Below are 22568 nucleotides of genomic sequence, written 5' to 3' on the forward strand. Positions count from 1 at the left end.
AAAAAACAGAAATGCATGCTTTAGGAACTAAAAAACGGAAGAGTTTTGTTGTCAGTGAGCCTCGTGGTTGTATGGTCGTATCCCAAAAAGCTATGAGAAACCTCTGCGTTACCTTCGACCCTGATCTCTTCTTGGATGAACATATAAAATACACTGCTCAAAAGAATTAAGGGAACACAATCATCACAGTAGAACACCAAATAAATAAAATGTCAGAGATATCAAGCTGTCCAGTTAGGAAGCATAAGCGATTGTGAATCAGTGTCACCTGTTTTGGTGCAAATGAAAGTGACAGCAAGTACACTGGAGAGGCAACAGCAAGACAACCCCCAAAAAGTGAATGGTTTTACAGGTGGTGGCCACGGAAAATGGCTCTATCTTTTCCTTCCTGAATGATTCTTCTCTAGTTTTGCATTTTGCTAGTTTCCTTGTCACTACTGGTATCTTGAGGTGGTACCTGGAACCCATTCAGGTTGCACAGGTAGTCCAGCTCCTCCAGGATGGCACTTCCACATGTGCCATCCCAAGAAGGTTTGCTGTCTCCCAGTACAGTCTCAGGTACATGGAGGAGATACCAGGAGACACAAGGAGAGCTGGACAGGGCCGTAGAAGGGCACCAACCCAGCAGCAGGACCAGTATCTGCTCCTTTGTGTGAGGAGGAAAAGGAGGAGCACTGCCAGAGCTCTAAAAAATTACATCCAGCAGGCTACTGGTGTGCATGTTTCTGATCAAACTGTCAGGAACAGACTCAGTGAGGGTGCAGCTAGATTGGCTTTCGCCAGAGAACACCAGAATTGTCAGGTCCACCATTGGTGCCCCCGTTCTCTTCACAGATGAGAGCATGTTCACACTGAGCACGTGTGACAGATGTGAAAAAGTCTGGAGATGCCATGGTGAACGTTGTGCTGCCTGCAACATCATCCAACATCCACAGTGTCACTGGACCCCCTGTCTCATCCCCTAGGTTTTATGCTGCTCTATTATTGTGCCGGGGAGTAGAGTCAGTTCTTCTTCTCCATTGTAAATCTTTGTAAATCTAAGGAATGCACTCACAATTTTTTCTTTGTCTTCCTTGTCTCCTGCTCCATTTAAACTTTGGACCACGACGTCTTGGCCCAGGCTCGAAAGTACCAGGCTCTAAAGACTTGTTTCTGTCCCTGTCCAAAGTCCTTTTGGTTGTGTTGCAGATCAAGACGATTCCTTACAATTCCATCATCCACTCTGCTGACCATTCACCCCCCAGGTTGTTCCTGTCCTTGTCCATCTGGTCATGCTTCTGACCCGGATTCATTTTGATAGACTCTGGATACAGCCCACATGCATTTATTCATTATTACAATTTGTACTCACCTAGAATTTGTTCACCTAGCACAGCCATAAGAGGACTGGTCACCCCTCTGAGCCTGGTTCCTCTCTAGGAGTAACAGGAGTAAGCCACTGTGCTTCAACACTGTTGTTGCTTGTTCCTTGGGGTTTCAGGCTGGGTGTTTTGTAAAAGCACTTTGTGACAACTGCTGATGTAATAAGGGCTTTATAAATACATCTGATTGATTGATTGATTGACCTTTTCTAACATTTCCTCTAGGGATGTAATGGTACACAGTATGTTATCGAACCGTTCGGTACGCCCTCTAAGGTTCAATACGCACACATGAACTGCAGAGTTACGATATGCTGGTCATTTTCCTATAATTTCCAAAACGTGCTTATTGCTCAGCAGACTACAAGCATGTTGTAGATTCAGATCCCCAGAACCAGACGTGTAGCAGGTAAGACCGGAAACTGGTTGTGGCCCCAGGCCGTTAGGGGGTTCCTGAGGGCTGACAAACTTCACTCCACATCAGTGTCTCAAAATGTGGCAATCGCAGTGACCGCAACCCCCTCCCCCTTAAACAACCAATGGATGATCTGCAATGACATCTCAGTAGGAAACCTCCCTAAAGGCGCCCCACAGGATATCAGGTTTTAGCAAGTTCAATTTAAGAGTTTTTTAATGCCACTATGAATTCAATTTAAGATCAGTTTCACAACAACACCCCATGCAAAAAATACATAAGGACACCAGTTCAACTTAAGTATCCACTGTTGTAACAATAACGTTACTGGCTGTACTATGTGGGACTGTCTGTGATACGACCAGACAAAACTGAGAAATGTTCGGGGTTTGCTGGCCGCGTTTGACAGCTTTTTTGTTGTTTTTGTGTTTCTCACATGAGATCCCACAGATTTAATTCCCATAAATGTGCCAAGTTTGAAAGATTTATTGCGAAAAACCCAGTGGGCTTGGTTCTCTTTTCCCACAGCTGGGTGATTACTGGTTGTCACCATGGGATTCTACAGCTGTCAGTCATCAGCTCTCCTGGCCAATGGCATTACTGCCATGAGCTGATTGACTGGCAGATGTGTGGAAGGAGACAGTGGGAGGGGCTTTATTCAGACTGGGTGGTGGGAGTGGGGCTAGGCTGCTATTTGAGCAATCTGATTTCAGGTTAGGAATTTACTTTTTTAAAGGCATGTTCTGATAGGGCCAACACAGAGTATGCATAGCTTACCATGAGTAGGAATCCCAAAGCCTATTACCCTAGATGAATTTCAATCCCAAAGGCTATTAACTTAGATGGGTTTCCAACTCAAAGCCTATGACCAGAGATGGGTTTCAATCCCTAAAGCCACTACCCGAAAGGGTTGTGTCTTTGACCCAACATGGGATTCATCCTGGGTCTGCATCCTGGCCTAATTATGTTAGTACAATGGAGGGGTCTCCTTTTCTGTCTTCTCCTCCTTCCTTCCATCTCTCTGTCTCACTCTTTTTCTCTCATCTTTAAATTGAACTTAAAACAGTAGATTTAACTAAAAGTAGATTCTATGGTCTATACAAAATATTGTGTATTATGTTTTTTGGTTTCTATGTGACTCGTTTCTTCGTCGTCGTTTTTTTGTTACTGTATTTCTGTGTGACTGTTTTCTATATCATTCTGTTTCTATGTGTTTCGAGTTGTTTTATTTCTATATTTTGCGTATTCTATGTACAACCCCATTTCCAAAATAGTCGCTGCATAAAATGCAAATAAAAACATAATGCAAAGATTAATGTATCCCTATATTTGATTGAAAAAAGTACAAAGACAACAAATCAAATGTTGAAACTGAGAATTTTTATTGTTTTGGGAAAAATAAATGCCTAGTTTTAATTTGATGCCTGAAACACGTCTCAATAGAGTTAGGACAGGGGCATGTTTACCACTGTGTTGCATCACCTCTTATTTTAACAATACTCTGTAAGGAACTGAGGTGACCAATTGCTGTAATTTTGAAAGTGAAATGTTTTCCCATTCTTACTTGATATAGGATTTCAGCTGCTTAACAGTTCGGTGTCTCCTTTGTCGTATTTTTCATTTCATAATGCGCCAAATGTTTTCAATGGGTGACAGGTCTGGACTGCAGGCAGGCCAGTTTAGCACCCGGACTCTTTTACTATCGAGTTATGCTGTTGTAATTCGTGCAGAATATGGTTTGGCATTGTCTTGCTGAAATAAGCAGCAAGACAAAAAGATGTTGTCTGGATGTTGCTCCAAAACCTGTATATATTGTTCAGCATTAATAATGCCATGACAGATGTGCAAGTCACCCATGCCATGTGCACTAATGCACCCCCATACCATGACAGATGCTGGCTTTTAAACTGTGTGCAGATAACAAGCTGGATGGTCCCTTACTCTTTAGCCTGGAGGACACGGCGTCCATTATTCCCAAAGATAATTTCTAAATTAGATTTGTCAGACCACAGGACTGTTTTCCAGGTTTAGTTTTTAGCATTACACAAGACTTCCATTCTTTTGTTGTCTTTCTCCCAACTTTATTTCATATTCAGTGGGCATATAGATTTTTTAAGAAACAATATAATGTCTCAGTTTCAACATTTGATATGTTGTCTTTGTACTATTTTCTTTTTGAATGTAGGGTTTAAATGATTTGCACATGATTGCATTCTGTTTTATTTACGTTTTATGCAGTGACCCAAACAGGGTTTCCAATCACATCATATGGAGGGGCGAAGAGGGATCATGACCTCCCAATATTACAAAATTCATATTAAAAGAGTGATAATCCCGGGATCCCTTGACCCTGACCCCTCCATATGCAGTATAAACCCGCGCCCCTTAGTATTGTACGTATTGCTGTGCTGCTATGTACGTCCTACATTGTCTTGTTTCTATATGTGCTCTATGTTATTGTGTTTCTCTGTTTCTTCTATAGCGATGTGTTTTAATGTGTGTTTTAAATTGTTTTGTTTTCATATGCGTTCTATATCATTGTGTTTCTATGTTACTGTGGAGACTGATGCTGCTGCAGAGAGTTCACGTGGAAACAGAAGAGAGGTCACTGCCATCCACTTCTACTACACACCCTTGGTGTGTCTGTGTGTGAGTTTGAATGTGTAGGAAGAGCTGCAGGATGCTTGTTGCTTAGCAACACTTTCCCTGTACCCACTGCTCTCCTGAATGTGGAGGTGGAACAAAGCTGCTCTGATCAGCCCTCCTCCGACCGCCTGATTGGTCCACTGCTGTCCCTGGCGACATGATTAGTCCAAATCTGTTTCAGACGATGTGATTGGTCATCAGTAGCTGGTTCATTGAGGATGTTGTATTGTGAGAACCATATCCTTTCTGGTCTTTATATAACAGAATAACTCTCTGAAGCATTTACAGTTACAGGAAATAATTGGACACTGCCATAGGTTTTGTTATTTTGGCTGTTTACCAAAATATATTAAAACTACGGTTAAATAATGAATATGGACTTAAAGTGCAGTTTCTCAGTTTTAATTTGAGGAGATTCATGTCCAAATTGGAGGAAAGGTTTAGGAATTACAGCTCTTTAATATGTAGCCCCCTCTTTCTCAAGAGACCAGAAATAATTAGACAATTGACTCAATAGCTGTTTCATGGACAGGTGTGGGCTATTCCTTCACAATTTCTTCCTCAATTAAGCAGGTGAAAGGTCTGGAGTTGATTCCAGGTGTGACATTTTTTATTTGGAAGCTGTTGCTGTGATCCTGTAACATACGGTCAAAGGAGCTCTCAGTGCCAGTGAAACAGGCCATACTTAGGATGCAAAAAAAGATTAAAAATCCATCAGAAAAGATAGCAGGAACATTAGGAGTGGCCAAATCAACAGTTTGGTTCATTCTGAGATAAACAGAATGCACTGGTGAGCCCTGCAACACAAAAAGGCCTGGATGCCCATGGAAGACAACAGTGGTGGATGATCGTAGGATCCTTTCCGCGGTAAAGAAAACCCCCTTCACAACATCCAGCCAAGTGAAGAACACTCTCCAGGAGGTAGGCATATCATTATCCAAGTCTACCACGAAGAGAAGACTTCACAAGATCAAATACAGAGGGTTCACTACCAGGTGCAAACCATTCATAAGGCTCAAGAATAGAAAGGCCAAATTAGACCTTGCCAAAAACATCTTAAAAAGACAGCCCAGGTCTGGCACAGCATTCTTTTATATACCAGAATCCACACTCTGAATCCTTTATATACCAGAATAACACTCTGATCCTTAATATACCAGATAATCTTACTGAATCCTTTATATACCACAATAACTCGGTTGGGGCTCTGTGGGGTCTGTCTGGTTTGTTAACAGAGCCACAAAACCAGCTTGATTAGGATGTTCTTCTCTGGGTTCATCTCAGTGTTGATGAGGCCTTTCTCATGGAAAATGGGAGAATCTTCTTCTTTTCAGGGTAATATATACCATCTCTTTAATTTAATGTTTATTTACGACTAGAATTGGATCTAGTGGGTGCTGTTCTAATTTAGCTCTGTCTGCATTACTGGGATGTTTATCCGACTGAGTTATTCCTTGGTTGCCAAGTGAATCCCCGTCCTCACAACCATAGAGGCCAGTGGTTTCTATAACTCTCTCTGTCCCTCATTTAAAAGGAAATAGATTTTTAAGCATTTTATTAATAATGAGGACGACATAGAGGAGTCATGTTAAAATAGCTCTTGGTCGAAATCAAGCCCTTTCTTCAGTCGGCCTTTAATATTCACAGTCGATATTCCAATGATAAAAATAAAGAAATGGCTATTGGAATGCAAAAAGTAATACTGAATATTTGGATTGCGTCTGCTATCGGATTTTGTACTCAAAAATCAAAGATCATACCAATCATACTAAAGGCCAGGTGACGCCCATGGAAAATTTAAGTGATTTGTTTTCTGGCCGAAGGACAGAGTAACAGAATATAAAGCCACTTAGTTTTGGAAACTATGATGTGTAACTTAGCGTCATTCAACGGTAACTTACCGAGCACACCAGTACGTCAGAAGTGAGAGCCCGTTGCCAAACATCCCCATCCAAGAGAACACTACATTCCACAGACTCATTAGAAACAGGAAAAGAGCAGCACTTGACATTTAACACATTGATATGCTAGTATTTCTGTCAAACAACAAATATAGAAAGCACATTCTGTTAAGTGGCATGCCTGGTTATGTGGGGCAATGACTGAATCCACGTATGCTTTTACATAGACAATTGCACTTTTCTTTTTTGTATAGCCTATCCTTCTTTTTACAGACTGGCCGAATGCCACAATGTAAGACACATTTAGAACACTTAAATATTATTTCTGTTATAGACGCCACTAATTAGTGGTGTTAATTGTTGTTTTACTGACTTTCCATTGCATCACATTATCCTCTACTGTATACAATGTGCACAAAACTAAGAAGTTACATGTTTTACACATACATTTTAATGTAGACAGTCAAATATTATTCAAAATAATAACATGACGTGATCAATAAACAAATGGGTCTTCTCTTTTTTCTCTCTTTTCACTGTCTCATCCATTTTCTCTCACTCTCTGGCATGATGATTCTCTCAGTGTCTCTGTCCTTACAGTACATGATGATTCTCTCAGTGTCTCTGTCCTTACAGTACATGATGATTCTCTCAGTATCTCTGTCCTTACAGTACATGATGATTCTCTCAGTATCTCTGTCCTTACAGTACATGATGATTCTCTCAGTATCTCTGTCCTTACAGTACCTGATGATTCTCTCAGTGTCTCTGTCCTTACAGTACATGATGATTCTCCCTCTCAGTATGTCTGAGAGAAGGAGCAGTAGAAAAGAGAGAGAGAGATAGAGGGGATGAGTGAGACAGATTAGAAAAAGTGAGATGGGCAGTGAAATTAGGAGAGAATGTTGATCATCTTTCACCCACTCTGCCAGGCTGAGAAACACATGATGTAGGGAGAGAGTGGGAGAAGTAGATTGAAGAGATAGAACGAGAGAGTTAGTGGGAAACAGAGAAAGGTGTAGAATGAGAGAAAGGGAGGCAGAGGGACAGAGACAAGAATGATATAAGGAGGAAAATCACAGGGACAGAGTGGGAGATACAGCAGAGAGAGACGGGGATTAGAAAGAGGGAAATAGACACACACATAGACACACACACACACACACACACACACACACACACATAGACACACACACACACACACAGACACACACACACAAGCGCCCTTCACCTCTCACCAATCTCTGACTAGAATCTAAACAGGAAGTGATCAATAATTCATCATTGTACTAGTTCTGTACACTGTTGTTAGGCATCAGTCCTTGCTCTGGCCTTTTGGGGCCCTTAACAAAATTTTATTTGGGGCCCCCTCTCCCCAAGTGGATTTATGGCCACCCTAGTGGTCGGGGGCACTAAGTAACCGATTATGTTGCTTATGCCTATAGCTGGCCCTTATGCCTATAGCTGGCCCTTATGCCTATAGCTGGCCCTTATGACTATAGCTGGCCCTTATGCCTATAGCTGGCCCTGTTCAGTTTGGATGCTCGTGCATCGTGGAGGCTGAGACACTGGCCATCCTCCTATTCACATTGTCTTAATTATTATTTTTAAACAAATGTTTAATTGATTACAAGCTTTTTGGATACAGAAATTGTTAGCTTGATTGCTAACAATACTAGGTTGGAGTCTGTTTGATTGAGTGTGTGGACAGGTGTCTTTTATACAGGTAACGAGTTCAAACAGGTGCAGTTAATACAGGTAATGAGAGGAAAACCTGCAAAATCGGCAGTGTATCAAATACTTCTGAAAATCACAGTGTTCTCCCCACTGTATATATATATGATATATATATGATCCCAAACTGTGATTAAACCAGAAAATGTTTAGTAAACTCCATATTCCATACAGTTTTTTTATTATTTCTGACCATTTTATATTTCTACTGCAGAGGTGGGCTGCTCCTTCAGGCTCCAGTATGCAGGGCTTAGAAATATGTGCCGGAAGTTTGCCAATATTATTATTATTATTAAAGCTGTGAATATTGTCATTATTATTAAAGATGCCACTATTATTATTATTCAAGTTGACACACTTATTATTATTAAAGTTTTTTTTTAGTTTATTATTCAAGATGCCTCTATTATTATTATTCAAGATGCCTCTATTAATATTATTATTGTTATTACTATTAACATTTCCATTATTATTATTATTATTATTATTATTAAAGATGCCACTATTATTATTAGCATTATTATTATTAATGATGCAATTATTATTATTATTATTATTATTATTATTATTTAAGATGCCACTATTATTTTTATTATTACTAAAGATGCCACTATTATTATTATTTTATTATTAAGGGTGCCACTATTATTATTATTATCATTATTATTGTTAATGATGCCTCTATTGTTATTATTATTAATAAATATGCCATTATTATTATTATTATTGATCCACTATCCACTACAATTGGCTTGAAAAATTCTCTGATGTTACTGAATTACAATTGGCACATTGGATATTTGTTCTGTTTTATCTTTTACAGACTGCAATAAATTGTAGACTATTTCAGTAAAAACTATGGACTGAATCGGGGTCAGGGTCTGGCGGCAGTGTGGTTCCATCTGAAGGGTGGGGGAGGTTGTAGTAGCTAGAAGGAGTCCTCGCCCAGGTGTGAGCTAGGGGACAGTACTTCCAATGGAACACATAAACGCCACACTACACTTCATAGACTGTTGCAGTGTACAAACTAAGGACTAAGGCATGGCTGTTCTTTTGTATGGTGGAAATCTTACACATGACTCAAAAATAATTATGCTGGATAGCAGTTTGTACATTGCAGGCTAAACAAATTCACAACTCTACGAATGCTATTTTGACATCATCTCATGTTTTTACTTTGGACAAACCAGCACTTGGGATAAAATAAGCGCAGGAACTGACAAATTGCATATTAGACTATGCTAATGAAACAGTGCGTGTTATTAAGGCTTGCCTAAAAAATTAACCGGAACGCTGTTTGCCTAAAATCAGAATGCCGTTCCGGCCCAAGTCATGCACTGTGACAAACTAGATTTCTGTAATGTTTTTGTTGTTTCCAGTAAAAAGCTGAGTGAATGTTGTAAGTGTCTAAAGTGTATTTAAATTCAATTTTTTATGAGTGTGGATAAAAGAAAATTATACTTCAAATGCAATTCTGTGCAGAAAGTAGGTATTAGAAGCTATTAGAAGATATTCTTCACTTTCCCAAAAACATTTATAAAATTGCAAAGTTGTCTTACATTTCAGGAGTGTATCAGCTGTAAGTACATCTTACTTGTTCTCAGTAAGTAAATATTATTGTGTTATTTGTCAAATATGACAGCAGCGGTAGGCTACAACTGGCCAGACTCAATATTAATGCAGAAAACACACCTTTTATTTTTTTATTCGAATGTGTTTGAATCATTGAAATGGACTACCATTTCATGTTTGCTCTAAATTTGTAGTTTGTAAAATATATTTGTTAAAATGTTCCCCGCTGCTGAGGAAAAATAGGAAGCTACAGAAGGCCAATGCAAAGTAAGAGAAAAAATACCGGGAGGAGCCACCGAAGATACGACCACCCCAGCAAATTCCTCCCGAAACGCCTATAGGATGCTGCCCCAGAAATGACACCTTCCCATAAAAACCAGTGGTCTTTTGAGTTTTATTATTTCCTCACCTCCTCCCCTTATACTTCAATTTCTGTTAATTAAGCACCCACCCAGGCCCTGAACACACTCTGGGTCCATTCCCTGTTTCTTTTATGGGACCTGGGAAAAATTTAAGGGAATGTGACCATTTGAAAGCACATAAAAAACTATAGCTTTCGTTGTTTCATTTTTCTTTTTTTCTTTTTAAAGTTGCTCTCATGTTCGAAAAGGTTGGAGACCACTTCAGTTCTGTGTTAATGTTTACTTTTGGTTTAGGGAAAATAGGGTTTTGAATGTAAATCAATGTTAGGTCCACACAGGGATGCTACAAGCACAAGCACACACAGACGCACACATGCAGAGGCAGGGGCTACATTTGTGTGTGAGGAAGTGATGTGTTTAGGACAATAGAGGGCCGCTGTGTTCTGCTTCCTCTTTCTGAGGAGAAAGGCAGGGAAGGCCGGCTGGGTGTGTTTGTGTGTGTGTTTGTTTGTGTGTGTGGTTGTGTGTGTGTTTGTGTGTGTAATGGTAAGTTAGGGAAGGGGCAAAGAAGGGATACTGACCCTACAACACTTACCCCGAGGCACTGACCCGGAGGCACTGACCCCGAGGCACTGACACTGCGACACTGACCCCCCCACCCCCCTATAGGGATGTCTCAACAGCCAACAGGGTGTGTGATAGGGATTTCTCAACACCATCCAGGGTGGGTGATAGGGACGTGTCAACACCGTCCAGGGTGGGTGATAGGGATGTGTCAACACCATCCAGGGTGGGTGATAGGGACGTGTCAACACCGTCCAGGGTGGGTGATAGGGATGTGTCAACACCATCCAGGGTGGGTGATAGGGACGTGTCAACACCGTCCAGGGTGGGTGATAGGGATGTGTCAACACCATTCAGGGTGGGTGATAGGGATGTGTCAACACCATCCAGGGTGGGTGATAGGGATGTCTCAACACCATCCAGGGTTGGTGAGAGGGATGTCTCAACACCGTCCAGGGTGGGTGATAGGGATGTCTCAACACCATCCAGGGTGGGTGATAGGAATGTCTCAACACCGTCCAGGGTGGGTGATAGGGATGTCTCAACACCGTCCAGGGTGGGTGATAGGGATGTGTCAACACCATCCAGGGTGGGTGATAGGGATGTCTCAACACCATCCAGGGTTGGAGAGAGGGATGTCTCAACACCGTCCAGGGTGGGTGATAGGGATGTGTCAACACCATCCAGGGTGGGTGATAGGGATGTCTCAACACCGTCCAGGGTGGGTGATAGGGATGTCTCAACACCGTCCAGGGTGGGTGATAGGGATGTGTCAACACCATCCAGGGTGGGTGATAGGGATGTCTCAACACCGTCCAGGGTGGGTGATAGGGATGTCTCAACACCGTCCAGGGTGGGTGATAGGGATGTCTCAACACCGTCCAGGGTGGGTGATAGGGATGTCTGAACACCGTCCAGGGTGGGTAATTGGGATGTCGGACAGTGCAACTTTACCCGATCATGCTCTAGTGCCTCATTGTGGTGGGTCGGCGCCTGTACTTGTTGACCGCAGAATACGTTCTCCTCCAAGGGCTTAGGTTTCGCCGGTAAACTTCCTGGTTGAGTGAACAATGTGATAAGACACCGAAAGGCATTGCAGGATATGCTTGGGAGGACACACAGCCCTTAATCATGAATCGGTCCAAAATACACCTACAGTGCGTGAGTGAGTGTGTGTTTATATAATTATCTGATAGAACATTCTGTTTCCTAGGTAACTTGGCTATATTCACTGTGCAGTGATACAATCAGACTGAAACAGATATATTTATTTTTAGACTATTCCTATTTAAACTATCCTACATAGGAAAAAATAAACACGCTCTAAGAGAATAAAAAATATAAAATAAGGTATACAAATCTTGATTTCTCACGACTGTGACTGAGTTTCTGAGGAAATTAAACTAAATTTAACTAGGGACATTTCGGTTTGTGGAAGTTTTAGTTATAATGTATTTACTGTCTGCCTGTCTGTCCTGACGTGTCTGTGGTTCTATTTGTTTCAGAGCTCCTTGGTTCTGCTAAGAGAGTCAACGTCAACTTCCAGGACACAGACGGGTGAGTGAATACACACACACACACACACACACATACAAACACACACACACACACGCTCACACACATTCAAATACACATTTAGACACACATACAAACACACACAGATACAAACACACACACATAAAAACATACATACACATACAAACACACAAACACACACATTTACAAACACACCCATATAAACACACAAATACACACACATAAAAACACACTCACACACACATACAAATACACAAACATAGACACACATAAATACAAACGCACACATACAAAGACACATACACAAACAAACACACACATAAAATCACACACGCACCTACAAACACACACACATGTACAAACACACATACACATACACAAACACACACAAACATACACAAACACACACACACACACATACATACAAACACACAAACACACACACACATGAAATCACACACGCACATTAAACACACACACATAAAAAAAATACAAACAAATACACACACACACACACACACACTCAAACACACACACATACATACCAACATACTGAAACATACATAACAGACTGTTATGTCCTCTATTTATGGTACTAACAGACTGTTATGTTCTCTATGTATGGTACTAACAGACTGTTATGTTCTCTATGTATGGTACTAACAGACTGTTAGGTTCTCTATGTATGGTACTAACAGACTGTTATGTCCTCTATGTATGGTACTAACAGACTGTTAGGTTCTCTATGTATGGTACTAACAGACTGTTATGTCCTCTGTGTATGGTACTAACAGACTGTTATGTTCTCAATGTATGGTACTAACAGACTGTTAGGTTCTCTATGTATGGTACTAACAGACTGTTATGTCCTCTGTGTATGGTACTAACAGACTGTTATGTTCTCTATGTATGGTACTAACAGACTGTTATATTCTCTATGTATAGTACTAACAGACAGTTATTTTCTCTATGTATGGTACTAACAGACTGTTATGTTCTCTATGTATGGTACTAACAGACTGTTGTGTTCTCTATGTATGGTGGTAATAACTTACTGTAAATGGACTGTTTTATAGTAGCATCCTCTGGATCTATCTTTTACTGGGAATCAAATAGGTGCTTGATTTTAAACCTAATTACCTGAACAAGAGACACAACAATGTAACTATTATTTGAGATCTGGGAAAAGTATTATATGTATTTGTCACATGTAATTATATAGTTTTGTAGTCTTTACATTTGGTTCTTAAAAAGAAAAAAGGCAGTTTCTGCTTTCTATAAGCAATTAAATTGCGTGCTGCAACATGACAACATTCACTTGATTGGCCGCTGGAGCGTTGTACGATTCTACAGGCATTGGCCAATGACATTCATAACTCCTCCTTCCTCTAATGTTTCTGGGTAGATACATCATCAGCAGTACTGTGTTCTCTGGTTGCTATGCAACCCAACGTGAGCCTGTAGGCTGCTTACTGACTGCTATACATCTGAAGCACATGAGAGGAGTAGAGTGGGGAGGGGAGCTTGGTTAGGGAGGATGGAGAGGTGAGGAGACAAGAGAGGAAAGTAGTGGGTGAGGAGAGGAGGACTTAGGGCTTTCATGAACCAAGGCAGATACCAGCCTTGAAGCTGTCTTTGCAATATCCTAATCATGTCTAAATACATGTCTAAATGCAGATGGGTGACAAACAAAGGAAAAACCAATCTAAAGTGTTGTAAAATAGCATGCTTGGCTGGAACTGACTTGTATAAACTCTCATATTTCCATTATAGTGCAAAGGGTTTGACGGCTACACCAAGTGGAATTCAAGAAAGTTGGGAACAAATTATTGATGTCCTGCTTTCATGGCACTGGGTGAATGGAATTATATACAAAACAACTTTTAATAGTTCAATTTGTTCCTTCCATTTTAAACTACAATATAAAATGTATAACATATGGAGAATTGAACAGTCTTTAATGGTTTTGAGGACATGGCACCACACACAGAGCTTATAAGACAATGACTGGATTAATAACAAAACATTGAGAAACAACAGGAACACAACAGACAGGCACAGAACAGTAGGCAAGACACAATAACTCATCAAGGGCTGAACAGGACTGGGCAGACTAAATATTTAGTGACAAAAGGAAAGGCTACATTCAAGAACAAAGGACAAAAATTAACCAGAACAGGCTACATTCAAGAAATAAAAGGGAACAAAACAGAACCTCACACAGTTGGTACTAAAGACTTTGTCACAGTGAAATAGAACCAGTGGACCATCTGTTCTGCTGCTGTCCAGTGGCAGCAGACTTCTGGAATAAAGTTCAGAATTGGTTGTTAGGCTATCTCCATTGATATGAACAGACAAACCATACTGATTTGATGATTTTTATCTTGCATAAAACGTTAATGTTTAAGGTTACAACAGAAGAGATGGACCATCTGGAAAGATTCAAATATTTAGTAAAGCATCACAGCAAGACAGAGAGATAACATTTGTGGTGTACTTTGGAGGGATGGTGTTAAAAGACTAGACTTGGGTGTTGGTGTACGTTTTGGGTTTATGCATTACCGGGTTGGGTTGGTTTTGGGTTTAGGCATTACCAGGTAGTGTTGATTTTGGGTTTAGGCATTACCGGGTAGGGTTGGTTTTGAGTTTAGGTATTACCGGGTAATGTTGATTTTGGGTTTAGGCATTACTGGGTAGGGTTGGTTTTGGGTTTAGGTATTACCGGGTAGGGTTGGTTTTGGGTTTAGGTATTACCGGGTAGGGTTGGTTTTGGGATTAGGCATTACCAGGTAGTGTTGATTTTGGGTTTAGGCATTACCGGGTAGGGTTGGTTTTGGGTTTAGGTATTACCGGGTAGGGTTGGTTTTGGGATTAGGCATTACCAGGTTGTGTTGATTTTGGATTTAGGCATTACCGGGTAGGGTTGGTTTTGAGTTTAGGTATTACCGGGTAGTGTTGATTTTGGGTTTAGGCATTACCGGGTAGGGTTGGTTTTGGGTTTAGGCATTACCAGGTAGTGTTGATTTTGGGTTTAGGCATTCCCGGGTAGGGTTGGTTTTGGGTTTTAGGTATTACCGGGTAGGATTGGTTTTAGGTTTAGGCATTACCGGGTAGACTTGGTTTTGGGTTTAGGTATTACCAGGTAGTGTTGATTTTGGGTTTAGGCATTACCGGGTATGGTTGGTTTTGGGTTTAGGCATTACCGTGTAGGGTTGGTTTTCGGTTTAGGCATTACCAGGTAGGGTTGGTTTTGGGTTTAGGCATTACAGGGTTGTGTTGATTTTGGGTTTAGGCATTACCGGGTAGGGTTAATTTTGGGTTTAGGCATTACCGGGCAGGGTTGGTTTTGGGTTTAGGCATTACCGGGCAAGGTTATTATAGTTTTGCATTTTTTATTAGTTTTTATTTTTATTTCATTTTGACTTTTTGTTTTCAAATTCAGTTTAGTTTTAATTAGTTTTAGTTTAGTTTGTATTAGCTTTAGTGTTAGTTTTAGTCTTTTTTTGTAATATGGGCTATTTGTCATGGGCAAGATTCAACAATAAAACCAGTACATAAAATGTACATATGGGCCCAAATATGTAAACAGTCAACACTCCGCAATAAATGCAAAATGTGGAAGTGACGTGTGCCAAGAAAAAAAACTACATAGCCAACAGACTAAAGAAGACATACATGATGAACCGCAAATACCACAGCTGTACAATTTTCACACCCTATTCTAAATTTATACAATAGCCTTCTGCCTACTCATCTGGATGGAAGCAGCAAACATTCAGTGTAAAAGTAAAAATGACATAACATTATACAACTTATAGTGTTTGTTTGCTGGGAAGACGGTACCTCCTCCTACAGGCCTTTATACAGGGCTCTGAAAGATCCCACCTTTGAAACCGGGGCAACCTAAGACAGGCACAGCCGTGCATCTGTGGGATTGTTGACCTGCTGTACGCTGCCTGCTGTTACCTACCTGGCCACCTGCCAAACTTTTTCGAATTTACTCTGTATAAACTAATTGGTCAAATTCTATTTTAAAAGTTTACCAAACCCCTATTTTTCATCTTACCCAACTTTACTACACCGGGACTCTTTTTGGACATGATTAACGGAACTACTCACCCCTGAACACCCGAGGCTAAGTATCATTAAAATGCCTTATCACTGTAATTGTTGTAGCAACAACACGGATGAGAATGTTCGTCTTCAGTTAAAGATAGCAGAGTTAGAGGCTCGGCTTCTGACGCAAATGTCAGGCAAGGATTATGTTAGTGTAGAAATGAGAAACTGCGTCTGTGCCACCAGGAAGAAACGATAGTCTTGTTAGCCCCCCGGCACAGCTCCTGCAGCCGGGCAAGAACTTTCTCTTGTTCACTGGGAAGAAATGCTGTCGACCAGTTAAACCTGAATCCTTGCTAAATCCAACTGAGATTTTCAACAGGTTTTCCCCACTGGAGTCGGGAGTCATGGCCTGAGCCATCTTCGGAGGGGAATGATCGGCAGGCATTTTCTACCGGTGGCCCGGAAAAACAGAAAACGTTAGTGATTCCATTACTCGCAGTATTAGACTAAAGAATCAGCCGGCGATCGTACACTGTTTACCGGGGGGCAGAGCCACCGACGTAGCCGCAAATCAGGGGTTGGTGCTACTGGCATAGAGAGTACAGAGATATTCTTATTCATGTTGGCACCAACGACATTAGAATTAAACAGTCAGAGGTTACGAAGCAGAACATAGCATCAGCGTGTAAACTAGCTAGAAAGATGTGTCGGCATCGAGTAATTGTCTCTGGCCCCCTCCCAGCTAGGGGTGGTGACGAGCGCTACAGCAGACTTGCCCAACTCAGTCGCTGGCTGAAAATGGAGTTCTGCCCGTCGCAGGAGGTAAAGTTTGTAACTGGCTCTCTTTTTGGGACTCTCCCAGAAATAGTGCCAGGCCTGGTCTTCTGAGGAGTGCCGGATTCCATCCTAGCTGGAGTGGTGCTCTTCTTTTATCTAGGAACATTGACAGGAGTCTCACTCCTATTGCCTCACCATGAGATAGGGTGCAGGTCAGGCCGCAGGCTGTTAGCCAGCCTGCTAGCATAGTAGAGTCTGTCGATAGCATAGCCAGAGTAGTTAGTACAGCTTTATCTATTGCCACTGTGACTCGTTCCAGGCTGAGAAAAGTTAAACAAGGTAGTGCTAACAAAAAAAACGTATTAAGATAAAGCCTTACTCCACCTCGGTCACAAATAAAAATGACTATCACCTCGCATCTCAAAATGGGACCCCTAAATGATTCCTTGCTCCAAAGGCAGTTGCAGTAAATGAATTATTCTCTGATCATAAACTAGATGTTATTGGTTTATGTGAAACGTGGCTAAAGCCAGATTAATTCACTGCCCTAAATGAGGCCTCTCCTCCTGGCTATACTAGTGATCATATCCCTCAAAAGGAGGGGGTGTTGCTAATATTTATGATAGTAAATATAAATGTTCTCTCAAACACATCACTGATTTTCATTCTTTTGAAGTTTTACTCATGAAAGTTAACCAGGCTGATGAATCGTTTTACATAGATACTATTTACAGGCCCCTCAGGCCATACACAATGTTCCTCAATGAGTTTCCAGAATTCTTGTCTAACCTTGTAGTCATGGCAGATAGTATTCAAATCTTTGGCGATTTCAATATTCATATGGAAAAGTCCAATGATCCTCTTCAAAAAGCCTTTGACGCCATAATTGACTCAATGGGTTTCATCCAACATGTCTCAGGCCCAACACACTGCCACAATCACACTTCAGATTTAGTCCTGTCATGAGAAATAGATATCGTAGCTCTAATAATTTCCCCCCAAAATCCAGGATTATCGAATCACTGTCTTATTACATTTACCGTTAAAACAAGAAATCCACTTTCTCCGCAAATAATGAGTTTCAAAAGCTGTACTATAAATTCTCGGACTACAAATAAATTCCTTGATATTCTTACAACAACAATATAAATCTGCAAACGAACAAATCGAGGATCTAAACTCAACACTGCGAAATACTTTAGATACAGTTGTACCACTAAAAACAAAAGAAATATAAAAATGACTTGCTCCCTGCTACACAGACAATACTAGGGCACTTAAGCAAGCCTCCAGAAAATTGGAAGTATTCAAACTAGCCTGGATAGAAAGTACACTACAATACCGAAAATCACTCATGTCTGCTCAATCACCTTATTTCTCCAACCTGATTGAGGTGAACAAAAATAATCCAAAATGTATCTTCGATAGTGGGTCTTCACTTTAGCTGTAATGAATACATGAACTACTTTGATGAAAATATCATCACCATTAGAAAACAAATAACTGACAAAAACAAATAACTGAATAGTCAATCTACGTTCCTACTCTCACCTATGGTCATGAGCTTTGGGTCATGACCGAAAGGACAAGATCCCGGATACAGGCGGCCGAAATTAGGTTTCTCCGCAGGGTGGCCGGGCGATCCCTTAGAGATAGGGTGAGAAGCTCGGTCACCCGGGAGGAGCTCAGAGTAGAGCCGCTGCTCCTCCACATCGAGAGGGGTCAGCTGAGGTGGCTTGGGCATCTGTTTCGGATGCCTCCGGAACGCCTTCCTGGGAAGGTCACCCCGGAGGAGACCCCGGGGAAGACCTAGGACACGCTGGAGGGACTATGTTTCCCGGCTGGCCAGGGAACGCCTCGGTGTCCCCCCGGAAGAGCTGGAGGAAGTGTCTGGGGAGAGGGAAGTCTGGGCATCCCTGCTTAGACTGCTGCCCCCGCGACCCGGCCCCGGATAAGCGGAAGAAGATGATGATGATGAATAGTTATGGTCCTCAAAATCTCAGATATCCTGAGCATGTCCTGAACCTCCCTGACCAGGTGTCAATGGGGCCACTTACATATTTTGATACCGTATTGCTCGACACATTCACTAAATTTGTAATGAGTTCCAAACCCACAAACTGTCAGCTAGACCCGATTCCAACAAAATTACTTAAGGAGCTATTTCCTGTGCTAGGTCTGCCAATGTTGAACATAATAAATTGTTCTCTTTTCTTCTGGATGTGTACTAAACTCACTAAAAATAGTGGAAATTAAGCCTCTTCTAATAAAATCTATTCTGGATCACAACATATTAAAAACCTTAGAAAAAAAACTGAATGCCTTCCTGAAGACAAATACAATTTATGAAATGCTCCAGTCTGGTTTCAAACCCCATCATAGTACTGAGACTGCACTCATGAAGTTAACAAATGACCTTCTAATGGCCTCAGACAAAGGTTCCACATCCGTCCTGTTGCTTCTTGATCTTAGTGCTGCCTTTGACACTATTGATCACTCCTTTCTCTTAGAGAAACTGGAAACCCATATTGGGCTACGTGGATATGTTCTAGCCTGGTTTAAATCTTATTTATCTGAAAAATATCAGTTTGTTAGTGTGGATAGCATATCCTCTGACAAGTCAAAGGTATGTTTTGGTGTTCCTCAAGGCTCGGTTCTGGGCCCATTATTGTTCTTACTATATGTACTGCCTCTGGGCGATGTAATCCGAAATCACAATGTACATTTTCACTGTTATGCTGATGACACACAGTTATATATTTCAGTAAAGCATAGACAAGCCCCAAAATTAGCTACTTTGGAAGCCTGCGTTTCAGATATTAGGAATGGATGACAGAGAACTTCTTGCTCTTAAACTCAAGGAAAACAGAAATGCTTGTTTTAGGACCCAAGAAACAAAGAGCTTTTTTAGCAGATCTCACTGTGAAGCTCGAAAGCTGCATGGTCTTATCCCAAAAAACTGTAAGAAACCTCGGTGTTACCCTTGACCCTGACCTCTCCTTTGATGAACATATAACATATGTCTCAAGAGTTGCTTATTTTCATCTTCGAGACATTGCAAAAATCTGAAACTTTCTATCAAAAACGGATGCAGAAAAATTAATCCATTCTTTTGTTTCTTCTAGACTAGATTACTACAATGCTCTTCCTTCCGGTTACCCTGACAAATCAATAAATAAACTTCAATTAGTGCTGCACACGGCTGCTAGAATCCTAACTAGAACAAAAAAATTTGAACACATTACTCCTGTCCTAGCGTCCTTACACTGGCTGCCTGTTAGGGTTAGGGCTGATTTGAAGGTTTTACTGTTAACCTATAAATCAATACATGAACTTGCTCCTACTTACCTTGCTGAAATGATCCAGCCATACATACCTACATGTAACCTACGATCGCAAGATGCAGGACTTTTAATTGTACCTAGAATTTCTAAACAAACACCCGGAGGCTGGGCCTTTTCTCATAGAGCTCCACTACTGTGGAATGATCTGCCAATTAACGTTAGAAATGCAAACTCAGTGCAAACTTTCAAATGTCTACTAAAAACTAATCTCTACAGCACGGTTTATAATTAGGTGTAGCCTGGCCCGGGTGCGTGAAGGAGACCAGAAGGCTTGATACTGTCCACCCTTGCTGTCTTGCCAGATGGGCTCTCGTCGCCACTGGGATGCTGTCTCTCATTTGCGCACTTGTGCAATTGGGCTGTACTCTGCTGGCAGTACTCTACCCTCATTCAGGGTGGTTGCGGTTGGTGGGTGTCCCTTTGGTTGATGCTTGGCAATGTGGGTGGATTGATTTCCTGCCTGTTGGGCCTGGTCCGGGGGCCTCCCCCGGGTAGGGCCACAGTGTTGCCGGACCCCCCCTGTCTCAGTCCCAAGATCTTATGCTGCTATATTATTTTGCTGAGGGACTGGGTCAGTTCTCCTTCCCCACTAAGTTCTCCTTCTCCACTATAAATCGTTGTTGATATGAGGAATGCATTTTCCTCCCATTTTAAACTTTAGGAGGACATGAGGTCCTGGTCCACACCTGATGATTACCTGGTTTGGGGAGCCCATTGCTGTCCCTGTCCAAAGTCCTCCTGGTTGTGTTGCAGATCAAGATGATACCTGATGATTTCAGCTGCCACTGTGCTGACACCTCCTCCCTCCCCCCGTGTTGTCCCTGTTCTTGTCCATCTGGTCATACTTCTGACCTGGTCTATATTTAAATCGACTCTGGATTTTGCCCACATACATTTGTTAATTATTCCAATTGGACTCTAAAAATGTTCACCCGTCACAGCCAGAAGAGGACTGGTCACCCATCTGAGCCTGGGTCCTCTCTAGGTTTTTTCCTAAATTTCAGCCTTAGGGAGTTTTTCCTAGCCACTGAAATTCAACACTGCTGTTGTTTGCTCCCTGGGGTTTAAGGCCGGGTGTTTTTGTAAAAGCACTTTGTGACAACTGCTGATGTAAAAAGGTCTTTACAAATATATTTTGATTGATTCATTGATCATTCATGCAGACCTATTTTCCCTTTTTGATTATGGCTAACGATTCACAGCCTAATATTTGTCCCAGGTTGTGCCTACTGCAGAATGCTGTGCTGTGGTCGGCACTGTCCATAATTGTTTTGGGTTTGTTTGCAGGCATGTGTCTGTGTGAGTTGTGTGTGTGTGTGTGTGTGTATTTTGTGTGTGTGTGTGTGTGCAAAGTAGAAATGTTGCAAATATAGATGCTTTACAGATAGACAATGTGTGCTCTCTCATGGCAGATCTACTCCAAGAAAAAAAACTGTCTTAATCATATCAAGTATAGACACTTGAAAAACAACATTAACTGTCTTAAGGTTTTGGACCACAAGCTGCCAGAACTGCTTCAATGCATCTAGTCATAGATTCTATGAGTCTCTGGAACTCAACTGGAGGGATGGAACACCATTCTTCAAAAATAAATTCCATCATTTGGTGTTTTGAGGATGTTGGTGGTGGAGAGATCTGTTCAATCGGCAAATGATTCACATCATTTTCATACTTATCAAACCATTCTGTGTCTCCACGTGTACATCATTTTCCCTGTAGGATTAAGGTGAGCTCAGAAAAATATGCTCAGTATGTAATGATTTGTAGTGACCTTCCCTGTAAGGCAGAGGTGTCAAACAGGTTCCACGGGGGGCCGTGTGTCTGCAGGTTTTTGGTTATTCCTATAAATTGGTTCCCAGTTCAGACCTAAACAACCAGGTGAGGGTAGAGACTAACCAATTAGAGCCCCAATTAGTCAATCAAGTACAAGGTGAGAGTGAACCTGCAGAAACCCGGGCCTCCACGGGTGTCTGCTACCCTCATAGCATAAAAGTGCCTCCAGACCTCCTCTCTGTTGGGGTCAACCATGCCGGGAGAACACCCCCACAGCATGACAGAGCCCCTGGACCTCCCCTCTGTTGGGGTCAAGCATGCCGGGAGAACACCCCCACAGCATGACAGAGCCCCTGGACCTCCTCTCTGTTGGGGTCAACCATGCCGGGAGAACACCCCCACAGCATGACAGAGCCCCTGGACCTCCCCTCTGTTGGGGTCAAGCATGCCGGGAGAACACCCCCACAGCATGACAGAGCCCCTGGACCTCCTCTCTGTTGGGGTCAAGCATTGAGGCCTGTACC

The 22568-nt window shown here is 41.7% G+C and overlaps 1 protein-coding gene across 1 annotated transcript in view; it reads left to right on the top strand.

The window, feature by feature from the left end:
• caskin1 (CASK interacting protein 1) overlaps positions 1 to 22568 on the top strand; it is a gene marked incomplete at its 3' end in the record, with an annotated part of 104220 nt that overhangs the window by 28903 nt on the left and 52749 nt on the right. Inside the window, exon 2 of the mRNA XM_034295158.1 lies at positions 12061 to 12112. Within this exon, the coding sequence (XP_034151049.1) occupies positions 12061 to 12112 (52 nt within the window). The remainder of the gene's footprint in view (positions 1 to 12060; positions 12113 to 22568) is intronic.

The sequence above is a fragment of the Esox lucius genome, chromosome 11 (assembly GCF_011004845.1).
Source record: "Esox lucius isolate fEsoLuc1 chromosome 11, fEsoLuc1.pri, whole genome shotgun sequence".
Classification (NCBI taxonomy): domain Eukaryota; kingdom Metazoa; phylum Chordata; class Actinopteri; order Esociformes; family Esocidae; genus Esox; species Esox lucius.